At 41.3% G+C, this 16,243-nt stretch overlaps 1 protein-coding gene across 1 annotated transcript in view; it reads left to right on the top strand.

Moving 5' to 3' along the window:
• si:dkey-215k6.1 (transmembrane protein 132C) overlaps positions 1-16,243 on the top strand; it is a 295,611-nt gene that overhangs the window by 99,276 nt on the left and 180,092 nt on the right. The window contains exons 2-3 of the mRNA XM_037777558.1: positions 2,600-3,018; positions 4,090-4,667. Of these exons, the coding sequence (XP_037633486.1) occupies positions 2,600-3,018; positions 4,090-4,667 (997 nt within the window). The remainder of the gene's footprint in view (positions 1-2,599; positions 3,019-4,089; positions 4,668-16,243) is intronic.

Raw genomic sequence — 16,243 nt, 5'->3', positions numbered from 1 at the left:
TCCCGTCTTCCTCACTTTAAACTTCTCCTTACGTGCCCACGCACCATAACCAAACCAGCCTGCTTATTCATGTTGCACTGAGGTATCACTTTATTTCTCTGCTATTATTTTTTGTGAAGTCGCCTCAGTATGACTTGCCCCAGACAGCGCTATGCTGTCCCACCCTCATTATATTTTCACACTCCGCTACCCTAGGACACAAGGAAACACACACACACACACACACACACACGCACACACGCACACGCACGCACGCACACACACACACACACACACACACATATACGCTCAAACCCACTTCTGTGTGTTTTGTTGGTGCCAGCGCTGGCTTCTCGGTGTGTTAAAATGGAAATCCTTCTGTCTGTTTTATATAGTAAAATGCACTTTAAAAATGTTCTTTGTGGCACTTTTTTTAAGGCGGGAGCCATTTAATGGATTCATGTTGTGTAAATGCTTTTTCAACAGTATGGTTATTTCTATTGTTGGTGGCTGCTATTCCCAAAGTTTAACACACTGCACTGCACATGCCATAACCTCATAAATATGTGGTTTGTAACAATGTGGTGGCTGGTCTGTGATCTGCTATTGGTGACTCACAGATTCTACAAAGATAGCCTTCATTAGCTGTATAGGTAAGAACTGTAGCCATAGCTCAGATTCTCAGAGGTTTGCCTGAAACAGAAAAACAGCCAACCACATCAAACTTAACTTCTTAATCTGCTTCCCAATGGAAAGACTGTTCCAAATATCTACATAGTAGTATTTCAGAATGCACAAATAGATGTAATTAGGAATGTCACAATAAAAGAAATTCATACCAATACTAGTGAAATTTCACGATGCTCGTTAAACAAGTCATAATTCCCTCTCTATGATCTATTTTATATTGCTGTGAAAATATCTCCTTCAAACACCTGGATTTATTCAAGTTTCGCGACAAAACTGTATTTTACAAGATTACATTTGAGCGCATTCGTTAATTTACCTTTGCCCAAAATCCATTTTTTTCTGAATAGAGCCTGAACGCATCATAATGTAAATCAATTGAACCTCCAGTGCAAGTAACAGTTAACGTTAACTAGCTCTCGTCCTGCCATTTTCAACAGAGATTTGTTGTTCGCCCTGTGGCATTATCAAGGAAAAAATAGGGTGCGTATGTGTATGTGTCGATAGCGAGTTTACTGCATACCAAACACATTTTCTATTGTCCCCGGGACGACACCGTTAGTCTCGAGCCCTGATGGTACTGTAGAAAAATAAGTACCGTCACATTTTCAGAATATTTGCATCGACTTGGTTGCGAAGGTTCTCGTGACATCCCGAGATGTAAGGGACCTAGGGTAATACTCAACTCTTAAAACCCCTGAAGACTCAAATCTTAAGTCTTTCTCTGTAATATTAAATATTCATGACTTAATAAGCAACAATTAAAGTAAAAAAACAAAACACCATCATCTGATTCTGATTCAAAGTTGCTAAATCCCGATTGGTGCACAGAAGTAAGTGACATCACCATTTTCAAAAAATGCCCCGTCCAAATCTCAAATGTGTAATAAACAAACCTGTTCTAATTTTGGCAGAAAATAGTGTGTTTATGTAAGATTCTGTCACTCATAGTAAGCAGCTGATTAAAAAATAAAGGTTTTCAGGGTCTTAAGCGCATGTAATTTAACTATTAGTAGCTTTTATGGTGACTGAACCCCAAACCTTGGCTGTAAAATGACCAAGCTCTCCCTCAACTTCACTAAACCACAGTGTAATTAATTGTGGCTCTTGTCATCATATAGCCAAAACTCATATTCAAAGAGTTTACAAGTGATCAGCTTGGTGGCTCAGTGCCTTGCACAATATAATGCTGACAAGCCAAACAGCAGATGAATAACACATACCGAGTGATGGAGGATAAAACTTCCTCCTATCACAGCACAGTCATTGTAACCCCTTGTCCTCTTTGGAAATGAGTTACTGCTCCAAAACCCTCGGTAATCCCCGGCTCCAAACTCCCCATCTTTGTGAAATGTCGGATATACACCATGAAATGAATAAAAAGTAAATGTAAATATATGGAAATAACAATAATAATGCTGGTGTAATGCCTTTCAAATGGGGATTTAAAAAAAAAAAGTGATGAATTAATGTAGAGCCCTGTGTGATGCTGAGTCGATCATTTTTGTGTACTCGGCTAATGTGTTTATACTCCTTGTAGAGAAACTGTTAAGAAACACTGTGTGCTGTGGTGTGTGTTGTGGCGGCGGGTTGTAATGTAAGTGTGAATTTATGTGAAAAAGCTGATAGATGTGTGCATGTGTTTATATCAGTGTGTGTGTATATACAATAATAATTGCATTCCACAGGTCAATGAGTCTCAGATTTACACACTTTGTTAATAGATGCTTCCGATTTCAGTTACAAATGACAAGTGTTAGCCAGGCTTTGCAGTAGTTATCTGTTTTATGAAAGGGATATATGTTGTTGATTATAATGACGTTAATCTTGTTCCTCTCTTTTTCCCTTCCCCTCTTACTCTGTCTTTCTGTCATCTTTCTATTGCTTCTTTCTCTTTCTCTTTCTTTCCTGCTTGCTTCTCTTCTCTCCTCAGTGTCCGACAGCCAAACAGGAGCAGCAGGACTTGGACCAGGAGGAGGGTCGGACTCCTCCCAGCCCCGTTTCTCCTCCTCCCTCCCCACCTACCTCCCCGTCCAGTGCCAGCTGAGTGGCGCAGACTCCGCCTTCTTCTTGCGGGAAGCCAATCAGGAGGTCATGCGGAACGGCAGCCTGTCGTCGCGTACCGAGCCCTTCTTCCTCCACCAGCTGGAACCAGCCGTCGTCGCCCCGCAATCCCTGCCGAGCGTCAACTGCAGCTACGGAAACCAGAGCATTGAGCAGCCCATCCCAGTGGAGCTGCTGCAGGGTCCTCCACCGCGTCTGCTGATGACAACCAACCAGGTCACTCTGAACTGGAAGGTCAAAGGTCAAGTGGTGGTGCCCAAAGTGGGGTCAACACGGCCCTGGATACAGGTACTTTCAGTTTAATGTTTCACTTTGAATGTTCAATGATCTTTTACTCCTAAATCTTCTAATGCAATTAAATAATGTTTTAGGCTTCACATCCAAATCCAGAGGTAATTAGAGGATTTAATCTATGAATGTATCATACAGGGTTTTCGCCAGAATAGTTGTTAGGACCAGCGGCCAAGTGTGGAGAGTAAAACTCAGAGTGGCTTCTCAATAAAAAGAGAATATTTGGTCCACTTTAAAGGTGCCATTGTTGTCGCTATCTTCGGGGCTAACCCCTTCACTTTAATATGCAGGTGACAAGCAAAATACAGGAACCTGGTCTGGGAGTTGTTTCATTTATTAACCGACAGCCTAAACTGTGCATACACTGCACTGCTACGTTCACAGCTATAACGTTACTGTTAACTTCATACTCACCGTCAGTCACACACACGTATGCTTTCTCTCGCTCTCGACTGCACACTCGCCAACGTTACGGGCCGCCTGGCTGGCAGAAACCCGTCTTGTCGCGTGACCCCAAAAGCACATGATCTTTCTAGTAAGTAAACGGTCTCTCTCGACCGCACACACCAGCACTCGCTAACGTTAAGCACACAACCTACACACTGAGTTTTTCCTTAAAGGAGTTTGCAACCTTTATGACACATTTTAGTTAAAAAAAATAGATAAATCCCTGATGATTAGGCCCAGTGGGGAGTCAACTTAGGCCCGGCGGGCAATACACTGGCAGAAACCCTGTCATATGTTTGCTCATAGATTCAATCATTATATAATCATTATTGACGACTTGATTTGCTAGAAAAAAAGTGAGAGTGGTGAGAGTTAACAAAAACAATAAATTTGAGGGTTGTATTGAATTAGAGCAGACGATTATGTTCTTTTCCATTTCCAACCCATTTTGTTTGTTTATGTGTTTAAACAGGATTAATGATTTCAGTGTAATAAAGAGAACATTTGTAGTTTTTAATTGTTTTTTTTATTATTACATAAGTATCTTGTTGACTAGCTGTCCATCTGCTCATTTATCCGTCGTGATATGATCGTTATCTGCCTTTTGTTTTTCTCCCTCAGGTACTGTTCTACCTGGTGGGGCGGCGTTGGGATGAACCGGACACACCTCCCCCAGCCCTCCTCCCGTGTGTCAGAGCCGTGGCCGTCCGTGACACCAGCGAAGCGGCACCCTCGGCGGGCTGCCGACTCGTGGGACCATCTGGCATCTGCGTTGTCCGCCTGGAGATTCCCCCAGCTTGGTTTACACCACCGCAAGTGAGAAAGAGACCTCCTGAAGTGACTCTGCCGTCAGTGGATGTGTATTACTCAATCATACCAGTGGAAGGGGCTGGTCAAGAGTGTCCCTCCATTGTTAACGAGCCATGGAGAGGTCAGAGTGCCAACGTCGGGCCTCTAGGAGGCCTGGGATTGGGCCCCGGGGGACAGTGGAGCCCCCTAGGGGATGGAGGTCTTCAAGACATGCTGAAAGCTGGTTCTGTGGTCATGACCATGGGCCCGGTTTCTGCCAAAGGAGACAAACTGAGACTGGATGACAATGTGGAGGTTCTGGTGCCACCCAGCCCGGTTCGGCTCGGCAAGACGGTGGCGTTTGGCGTCTACATGAAGACGGGTTCGAACACGGAACATTTCACATTGAGGTAGGAACACAATTTCTTTCATATAACTCATTTGGCTTCGATTTTATTTGGTGTTCCGTTCTCTTTTCGTCTCGTTTCACGTTTTCTTCGGTTTCTTTTTTCTATCTTCTTATTTCTTTCCTGCTCATCTGCTGTCTCATCTCTCAACACCGCCGCCTCCCGAGGTTGATAGCTGTCACCTTTGTGTACTCAGCCTCTTTCAGGAGCCAGCAATGCAAATAACAAACTCATGAATATTCATGACTTGATCCAAGGAGAGAAGAAAACACAGAGAATGTGAAGCGAGAGAGGGAAAGGGTGACTGAGAGGGACTGAAGGGGAAATGAAAGAAGAGGCATAAAATTAGACTAGATCCTGGTTGCTTAAAGTGAAGGGTGGGACCCAAAATGCCTCTCAGGTGTGCTTTAAGAGGTCACCTACATGGTTTCCCCACATAATGTGTTTTCATGCGTTTGTATCTCAGGAAACAAATTTCTTTTTGGTTCGCTGGCTGGAAATGAGTTTACAACCCCGATCTAGACTAAGCATGCATATCTGCATCCCATCTCTGCCTCATCATTTCACTGACTTTAGGGATTTCAGGCTGACAAATGACAGATTTATCATTTTTCACAATGTATTATTCTATTCGGAGAACATCCCAGCACGCAACACCGCGCCTGGATATAGCATTACTAAAACGATATACTCCTATGAGGCTATAACTATGGAGGAAATCTTAATTCTGAGCAACTTTAAATACATTTTTCAGCATTTCAGTCTCACATTTGCTCAAAGAAAACCTGGAATATACTGAACACGGTAATTGGCACATGTCAACCCACTCCTCTTTTCACATGAGGCTTGAACATTTATTCAGATCATTTTTTGCAATGTCAAAGGAATCGATTTTACGTTATGAAAGCTGCTCATTTGTGCAGCTAAAAGTATTTTATTCTGCTTCAGTTGTCACGTATTTCTGAATAACAATAATAGCCTTCCAATAATACACGTGAACTAGGAAGAGGATGTCAGATACTTTTTGCTGCCTCTGGAGAATGTCTGATAAATTAAGTGTCTTAGTATCTTATTCTATTTGATGTAATTAATGATGTGTATTCATTTAATCTGGCTGATTAGACCTCTACTGGGTTTGAAGAATGGCAGAGCTTGAACTTCATATACTCATGTGTAATTTGTCCCACCGTATCAGTTGCAACAAAGCTAACAGGAGTCAATCAAATAGTGATGATGGTGCAGGCTGTTGTCAACCCGATCTTTTCCTAAACCTAACTAAGTAATTTGTTGCCTAAACCTAACCAAGTTGTTTCCTATAAAGATGGAAGTTTATTTCAACTGGAGCGGAAATTGACATGTGCATCTCTTGTTTCTGCACATCCGTAGAAAAACGCACGAAAAAATGAGTAATAACTTTTTGTAAGATACAAATCGTTTTTTGAGGATATGTTGGATGGTGTGGACAGACCGCATCTCGTCTGGCAAAACGTACTCCAGTTGTGGCGAAAAGCAGCAGTTGGGGTTGTTTTTACTCCTGTCCCGCCTGAATGAGATGTCCGTCCCACCCGGTCTCTGAAACTGCCTGGACATTAGAAAGCCATAAGTGTTTTCATGAATTCACATGTGTAGCTTTACCATGGATTTACAGGGCATTTTAAACCGCTGTGTACTTTTACTGTTACACACTTTCATTGCAGAACATTGCATCTGCAAAGTAATTACGTAGCACTAACATAAGCTGTTTCATATGAAATGATTGGACCTCTTATGGCAGCAATACACTTGCACGTGTGTAATTGATGTGATTCTGTGTTGCATTGCAGACAGGTTATTTAAAATGCCAATAGGACTAGGAAGCAAAGACAATACACCTTAAACACTTGTAGAGAAGATGATCCTTAGTAATGAGGGTTTTAATACAATTACAAAAACATTGCCCCATTCACTACAAAGTAAAACACCTTTATTGGTCTGATTTAACCTTTTAATAGGAAGTTCTAAACAAATAGGCCGTTTGTTTCCTACATGTTGGTTAAAAATCAATATTATCACAGGATCACAGTTGTGTATTCCTTTGTGTGCAATCATGCCTGAGGTCATCTGAGGACACGGGAGGAAAAGAACAAGCGGCGAGACTGCACTGCACCTTGTCCCGCTACCTGCTGACAACATTCACTTACACACACACACACACACACACACTCACACGGTTACACAGACAGAGGAAATAAATACTCCACCGACACCCTGCGCACACTATTTCTCTCTGCCATGTATACACACACACATTACACGCACACACACACAGAGACGCTGTGCATGCTGTGTCTTATCTGTGTGTGTATTAAACACACACACACGCACGCACGCACACACACACACACACACACACACACACACACACACGCACGCACGCACGCACACGCACACGCACACGCACACGCACACACACACACACATATAAACACACGTAGAAGTGATGAGGTGGCCTCTTTGGTTTCCCCTATCTGTCTTTGTTGTACAACAACCCTGCTGTGTGTATGTGTGTGAAAGACAGTGGTGGGAATAAAAAAGCACCTTCTCCTTTTTTTACGGCATCATATCTCCTTTTCTTTCTTCCCTTGGTTTCTTTTTCTGTATTTCCTCAGGTCCTGCTCTATTCTATTCTGACATTTTTTTAGTCTTGCGTCCACCTGTGTGTCCATTTTGAAGAATGTCCAATTTAAAAATCTCTCAGCATGTATCGCTTATCTTTCTGTGTGCATCTGAATGTGTGTGTGTGTGTGTGTGTGTGTGTGTGTGTGTGTGTGTGTGTGTGTGTGTGCACGGCCGTCCTACCTGCAGCTCTTGCCCTCTGCCCCAGCATACAGTCCCGTGGATAATCTCCCATGTTAGAAGCACAGTCAGACATGTAATAAGGCTTAAGTGGATCTCATTCCTGTGTGTGAGTGTGTTAGTGTTTGTGTGTGTTTGTGTGTGTATGTGTGACACATAATAAGCCCTAAGTGTGCTCCATCACACTGAGGTGATGTGATTATGATAAACTGCTCAGGAGATGGAGGGACACGGAGGGAGGAAGAGCGAAAGAGACGGACAGAGATAGGAAGGAAAGGAGAGAGAGAGGGGAGGGAAAAGGAAAAAGAGGAGAGACCGTAACTGAAGAATGTGTATAAGCAGGAAGTAGGAAAGGGAAAAGCTTCCTTCACCTGCATCTCTTTCTCACTCATGAAGATGCAAGGACGGAGGACTCGAGGCAACGCACATTTGCCAAATTGGATCGGGCGTCCTGGCTGTATCACCTGTCACTGGGCTTGTAGTCTCACATAACCAAACATGATTCTGTCACTTTGTGATGAGACGACTCGTCTGCAAAGCACAAGCTGGAACTGTGGTTGAGGATGTCTGAGAGTCCGCTACTGATTAAGTCTTCTTTCCCCAATTCAGTCACATTCATTGACTTCGAAATTGTATCTTTTAAAGCCAAAGTCCACCACAGTTGTCCCCGGATATAACATTTCTCTGTAAAGTTATACACTCATTTGTTATTCATTCATTAATTTCCATAGAAGAAGACTTGAAAATCTGTTCTCATGCACCGTTCATAGCTATACCTGCAAAAATGAATGCACTGTAATTCATATATATATCCCAATCAATTTGTATGTAATCCACGTAATTGTGAACCAAGAAGTATAAAGAGCGACAAATGCAAAAACACCAGACTTTCGCCCAGGAAACCGGTGTTCGCACCCCGTGTGAAACCAGAAGTCACGTTGATTTATTTGTCATGTAACTTCCGTATTTAAGTTACGCCACTTCCAGTATGATTTTAACCCAAACCACGATCCTTTCCTAAACCTAACAAAGTAGTTTTGTAGCCTAAACCTAAGTTGTTTCCTGTGAAGAAGGAAGTTTATTTCGAAAAGACTGGAGTGGAAATTGACACGTGTTGCTGGACATTTGTAGGAAAACGCACGGAAAATTAGGAATAACTTTTCATAAGATATCATAAGATAAGTCAACCTAACTATAAAGGAAATAAACACAGCCCTAATTCCTTCAATTGTTAACATTTGTAATCAGTTTTCTCTTGGAATGTCATTTAGGCATTTAGAGGCTAATCTAGAACTTCCCTTTTCATGCATTAATCCTAAATCAGTACATCAGAAAACAAGAGGCTTCATTATCATCTCTCAGCTCACTAATCTGCACATCATCGCTTGTAACTTCAAAAGGTGGGAAAGAGGGCAAACATGTTTTATTGCAGCTCCAGTTCAGCGAGCACTCAGCCAAAAGTATTTAATACAGCGTTTCAATCTGTGGAAACCCCTCGCCATAGAAGTTTGATCCTTTGAATCTGTGTTTAGATGAGCATCTCAGCATTTTTCAGCAGTGGGAATGTTGACAAACTGAGGGTCAAAGTGATTAGTACCTCCCTCATTAAAAAGCTGTCGTCTTGAACTGTGTGCTATCATTGTTTGGTTAGTTAATTAGCAAGATGATTACCGATGAGGGGATAAATGCTACTCTATGAGTGTGTGTGTGTGTGTGTGTGAGAGAGAGAGAGAGAGATGTACTGCAGGTAGAGACAGATTGTGACAGCAATTGTCAGAATGTAAATACGTTTGTTTTTTCTCTGCTTGTGTTCTCTCTCTTGTTTCTCTCTATTTTCTCTCACTCTATCTGTTTTTATGTGACTGGTATTTTAATAGCCATTTGTTTTATCATGCGGCCGGTATTTATTGTCCCATTCTTTCTTTCTGTGTGTGTCTGCCAGTGTGTGTGTGTGTGTATGTGTTTGTGTGTGAAGGGATTAGTGGATATTTCCTAGGATCAGAGGGAAGATGTACTTCTAAGGACCAGCTAGTCCTCTCTGGTGGTTACACCTCTCTCTCTCACACACACACACACACACACACACACACACACACGCACACACACACACACACACACACACACACACACACACACACACACACACACACACACACACACAATAAGCCCAGGATGCCTTAATTCCACAAAGCTCCACCATCGATTTCACCTCGAATGCACTTTCACCAGCGAGGAGGGGGAATCAATCGTTTTGGCGACTGTGTGTGTTTGTTTGTGAGTGTATTTGCGGCCTTAAGTAAACACATAGCATATGATTGTTAGTGCAGTTGACCCTTTGCTAAGCCCCGCCCCCCCCGGCGCTACTCCGTCAAGCTGTCAGAGCTTCAGTAGAGCCCTCTCGGTCATTAACTGAATTCCCTACATCAATATTACCTCATTTTTGGTAAAACGAAAAAAGGATTTCAGAGAAAACAGGTTAAAAAGATCAAGATAGAAGCTAAATTCTGAGACTGAAGACAATGAAATTAAGGAACAACACTGTTCCTGTAAAGCCAGGTAGGACTTTATTCACTGTTACAATCATTACAAAGCAAAAGCAGCATGTATACATTCATTACATACTCTGCTAATTAGCTTCACAGGTTTTTACGAAGGAACGTATACCAACTTCTCTGGGTAACGAGTATCACTATGACACATGCCCCAGGCACAACGTTTGACCATGACTAGCTTGAAATCCACAACACCACCTGAAAATGAATCAAATCTGAAACGATTGCATGAGAGTCTGTGGAGTACAGACGAATAGTTGTCGGACCTTGGTCGAAGCTGGCCGATGCTACGCTACGATTGGTCAATCTGCGTTTGAAGGGCGGGACTTAATGAACGGTCAATTGGGTTTTTGCATATGTGCTCATCGGTTTTGGTACACATATTCCTATTCATCTGTGTTTTAATATTTGTGTGTGCATGTCTTTTATATATATGTGTATCATATATGCTGGAGTATTACGTCTTCTATACATACTATACTTCATGGTGAGCCATAGGGTGTGATTGTGTGATTCTCATTGTCTTTCTGGTTCGTTCTCTCTCTCTCTTTATGTATGTTGTGTGTTAGTGTCCTTGTTTCTCTTTGTGTTGAAACTCTCCAACTGACAAATGCATTTTATAGATTCTTGGAAAGGCACAAAAGATAAAATGAGAATTAGATGCATTTCTTTCAGCTGGGATGAAGGCAATAAATAGGCTTCCGGGATGTTAAAAAAAACACACAACTAACAAACTGGAAAGTATTCTATTCACGAAGTGACTGATAGTGGTAGGTGAGTTGTTTTTGTTCTTTTGTTTTGCTTCTCTTTGTCTTACAGTATTTGCTTCTTTTATCTGTAAATGAAAAACTGTTTTGTAGTACTATATTAAAAAAAACTTCAATAAGCTTTGCCTTGTAAGTGTTGCCAAAGCACTTTTTTATGTACTACACTTCATTGTCAAACTTAATCTTTTCCCTTTTTCTCCTAAGAGTACATTAAGAAGACGGCTAATATTTCTTGGGTTCTGGTGTAGCTAGCGGATATCCGGGCCAAGACTTCCTCTTCCGTGGGCCGCCGCCGGTTATTGTTAACAGTCCAATTAGCAACTTCAGACGTGAAAATGGTGTTAGAGTTGAGAGACGACGTGTACGACCGGATTGTTTCACAAGTAGCCAGTTTACAAGCTAATCTTAAACCATTAAAAAACTAACTCATCGTCAGACGATAGCCGGTGGGTTCCGAGATTGCATTTCGGCCAATGCGCTCTGCCTCTTTTGCTCTCCACATGGACTGTTTATTGCATTCAACCAAAGCCCGCTCAAACGTGATAGGTCAATACTACTCAGACTAAAAACGGAAACCAGAATCCGATACCAAAATCTTGTCCCGTTGTCTACTGATTCTGCTGAATACAGAATCTGTTTTTAGAGATTACTACAAAACAAACCTAGCAACACAGGACACTGAGTAATAATGGTTTAAAAATGTATGAAACATACATTTGAAAGACCAATAATGCTAGTCTGCTACCATCCATGTGAGCATGAAGTGCCAGAGATACAATCTGGGGACACATGGATGATTTGTAGTATCTGTTCTCATCACTTAATGCATAAGTAAACTAAAAGCTGCCATTCTGCAAAGAGGATTAAAATACATTTAATCTTTGTCTGTAGCCAAGTCAGCGTCTCCCTGCCTTTGTATTTTTTTGTGTCGTATCTCTCTGTGTCATTGTCTTTCTTTATGTCTGGGACTTTCCTCCTCTGTTTATCCTATCCTCTAAAGGAAATCTTCCTTGGATCAGATCATCATTTCTTTGTCCATTCTCTATGAAGCAGCGCTCTAAGCAGTCACCCCGGCCATTAAATTGGACTCAACACAGCATGTACTCACTCGCAGCTCTCATAAAACTGCTCACCTGTTGCTTTAATAATCATCCATACTGTGAGTAAGAATATATTTCTGGTATTCAAACCAAATTAAGAAAAATGTAGCACAGGAGGGGTTGGCACAGCAGTTCTCCATATTGACTTGGTCTTTCTTCTTCTGTTCTTGAACAAATGGCTGGTTTGGGATTAAACAAGTAGATGTCAGAAAAGCTTAGTAATGGATTGAGTTAGAAAGTAAGAAGAATTAAATGGGAATAAGTAATAGTAGCATCAATATGTAATTTGAATGAGCAAAATATATTATTTAGAGAAATAGACAACTAATAAGACAAAAACCTCTAAATCATAAATGCTCTATTTTCTAGCTTCCGCAGGATACAAACTGATAACCTTCCTCATGTCCTTGCTGCCCCTGTAGACCTACAAGCTGTATAAATGATATTTACTATACGAGCGTCTGGGAGAGGAAGGCGATGCTGCTGATCCCACTGAGAGTCAACATCCTAAAGTGTAGCTTTATGCAGCTTTAAGACACTTGAGCTCACGAGTTTTTTGCATCACTAAAAAAAACAAAACAATGCCAGTTCGTATAAAACCTGCTTACAGCTAGCTCTCCAAAGTTCACAAGTGATTGGTTAAGAAAGTTTAATATTTATCAAGTAAAAGGTCTAATTTTTTCTGACTCTGATGGATTGTGTAAGAGAACAACTGTTTGTCAAGATGTTAGGCTTAACTTGATTAAGGTCAAGGTTAAATGTTTTGATTTCGTTTAGATTCTGTCTGCTCTCCAATACACAAAACATTATTATTACAGCTTTAAGGTTCTGTCAAAGAATTGCCTGATCAAGGGTATTGTGCCATGAGGTGAAACAGTGAGGAACACAGTGCCTCCCCGGTGGAATATAAACCCAGCTGTCTTCATTTTTCTCTTCATCACCTGGAGTGGCAAGCGAGTTGTTTGGGTACAGGGACAGAAAACAAGGGCCCTGGAGCTCTGGATGGAAATGTTGTTTTAGTGGTCACTGGGGGAGTCCGCTAGAAGAAGCCATAACAAAGCATGGCTTAGAGGCCTCAGCAGTTGAGATGCCAGGATAAAAACTGAGCAGAGCCTTCAGACGAATGCATTCCTAACTGTAGAAAAGTTGTCACCTGTGTTCCTGGATGGGGAACAGGGAAAGCACTTTTGGCCATATGGTGTTGAAGAGGATCATTGAGCATCTATGCACATTCTCAGTGTGGGCCCAAAGAGAGACTGCATGAGATGTTGGGCTATCAAAATGAACTTGACTTAACTTGACAATTTAATGCATCATATATCTGCCTGCATTGTAAAGGAGTTACTCTCTCCACCTGCACAGTGTGAACTGTCTGATTTATTTTCATTCACCCTAATAATACTTTGCTGACTTTTACTGTACCCTTATGCATCCTAAAACTCTCCATTCGTAAAGGCTGATTTAATGGCGGTTCTCTGCAGGTAATTTGCAGCACTCGTTGCTATAAACAGCCAAATAATCTGACGGGGAATAATATGAGGGATTATGGTAGCACAGAGGCATATGCACACACACACACACACACACACGCTCATGTGGGAACCTTCAATATAAATAATATGATAAAAATGTTACCAGAAAATTAATTTAGACTTTTCTATACGTTGGAAGAGTTAACACAGACACATGCACACTTACATATATATATTAAAGCAATCATTCACATGTATTATAGACCCATTAATCTGTGAGTGTGACGGCATATCTCCAATATTAGCTGATACATAGATTATGTGGTGGACATGTAAAATTGCTTTGCTTCATTATTCAATGACCTAATACCTAATGCCAGGTCTGGGAGGTCAATGTGGAGCCTACAGTCTTTAGCGAATATTACTTCTTGCAGCAAGTGCCGAGGAACATGTGACTGCACGTAACGATAAACTAAGATAAATCAGAAAATGATGATTATGTGTGAAACAAAAGACGGCGGCTAGCTTCGTTGTCTTTTGTGGTAACTATCGTGGTGTCATACTGTAAAGCTGTTTTGTTAGGAGAGGAGAGGAGGCCAATCTTGTTGCACTAGACAAACTCTATTAAGACATGATTTGCTTTATTATCGTAGTGACCTGTCAATCACAAGGTAGCCACGCCCTAAAGCATACCCTGCTTTATGGTCTATTTGACTCCAAATGCGACCATAATTTACTAAATGAACATCATGCTGTATTGAAGAAGACTTGAAACTAGCGATTGAGACCATAAACTCATGTTTACAATGTTTACTGAGGTAATAAATCAAGTGAGAAGTAGGCTCATTTTCTCATAGACTTCTATACAATCTGACTTCTTTTTGCAACCAGAGGAGTCGCCCCCTGCTGGCTGTTAGAAAGAATGCAAGTTTAAGGCACTTCCTCATTGGCTTCACTTCTCAGACTTGGAGGTTACCGCCTGGATTGAACTAGCATGCATCTAGCCACAGTGAGAGAGAGGCAACTGGTTAAAGAGTAGCCCAACTGCTATAAGAACTGACTCTTAATGTTAATGTGTAAATTTGTAAAAATAAATCTGAAAGGAAACATGTGACTTGATGAGACAAGCTTATGGAAGGGGTTAAAAAAAAAGTATAAAATGAAGGGGATTAAGGTTGTTGTTAAATTGAGTTTGTTGTTAATAATGTTAATAAGTTAATTTGAATTTTGGGTGGTGTGTATAAAGCGACTAAGATGTGGCAGTGGGGAGATTAATGTACAGTAGGGTTGGGATATTTTCCAGCACGTTCAAGTTTATCGTCATTGCATTTACATAAATCTACATATATGCATTGAAATATGGCATACAAAGAGGCAGTTAACAAGGGAAGAAAGTTATAAACAACACATTTGCATACACCTAAAACAACAAGAACAAAACATGATACATGACTTTGCATCAAGCAAAAAGACAAAACGGTGCGTCCAATTCTATTGACAATTTGTTTTATATATTATACATGATTTAGTTCACCTATTGTGGACACATCGTTTTCCTTTACGGTTAATGTCATGTTGTGCAGAGGTGGAGAGCTCTATTGGACGGTTGGACTTGTAGTTCTAAGTAGGGGGATTCTTCAAATAGAGTTTGTCAAAGACTTTAATGGAGCTTAGCTTCTATTAAGGAGAGGAGCTCTCAAATGTTTTAATTTCAAGGACCTTAGGTATAACTGTCATTGATATAGCTTTTAAATATGACACATCTGCCTCCTCCACTCTGCTCTTACTGGCATTATCACCTTTTCACTCTGATATTCCCTTGAGAAGAGCAAAATATGGTACACACACACCTACTCTCCTTCTCTATTTAACCCACACAGTCACTCTGTCTCAGTTTATTCCCCTAATCCAGTCTGCGCTATCATTCTGTCTACAGCATTCTTCCTCTACTTTCTCTCCTCCCTACCCTTCAATTTCCCTGTCACCGTCTCCCTTTCTTCCTTCTCCTGTTTTCTCCCTCGCTCTCGCTCTCTCTCTTTCCATCTCAAATCTTGCCATGAATATTCATAAGGGTGTTATTTGCATTGCTGGCTCCTGAAAGAGGCTGAGTACACAAAGGTGACAGCCATCAACCTCGGGATAGCGCCAGTGTTTGTGTGTTTTTTAGAGGGCTCTGCATGTGTGTGAGAAAAATAGACCGAGGTAGACGTGGAAGAGGAGAAGGAGCCGAGTCAGAGAGCAGAATGGGGGATTGTGTGTGTTTTGGCTGTATCACTTTGCAAAATGATTGACATTATCGCTGAAATTCTAATTAATATGTCTCTGAGTGCGAGCGTGTTATAAAATTAGAGACATTTTTGCTTTTTGAACTCCATTATTGAAATGACAGTGATCCGTGTATGTGCACACATGTTCGTCTAGCTGTCTCCTCACACACATTTTCCCATCTATCCCTGTTTTTCTGACTCCTGACACTCTTCGGTGTCTTTTCTTCTTTTCTTTGTGCGCCTAATCGCTCTTTGAGTCTGGGTCTGCCAACGCTAGTTTGGGGATGCTTCATATGCAAATGCCTGGCGGTTATTGTGTTGCGTTTATTGTTCGAGCCACTCCTTGTTGCAGGATAGAGGAGCCCCTTTTAGAAACGGGGCTCCTGCATTCCTCTGCGCTGCGTGGGGATGCACCAGTTGCTCCTAGTAGCACGTTTTAAACCAAATGGCGTATGTGTGGGGGGTGTTTTTCTCTGTGTGTTTGAGCATTTACCTCTAAATAACCCCAGGAGTTATAAAAAAGGAGCTTGAGGATGAGTTTATTATTTTAACAAGCTGGGGGGAAAACAGCTGATATATTTACTAA

The sequence above is a fragment of the Sebastes umbrosus genome, chromosome 8 (genome assembly GCF_015220745.1).
Source record: "Sebastes umbrosus isolate fSebUmb1 chromosome 8, fSebUmb1.pri, whole genome shotgun sequence".
Lineage (NCBI taxonomy): Eukaryota > Metazoa > Chordata > Actinopteri > Perciformes > Sebastidae > Sebastes > Sebastes umbrosus.
This window is presented reverse-complemented; position numbering and strand designations above follow the sequence as displayed.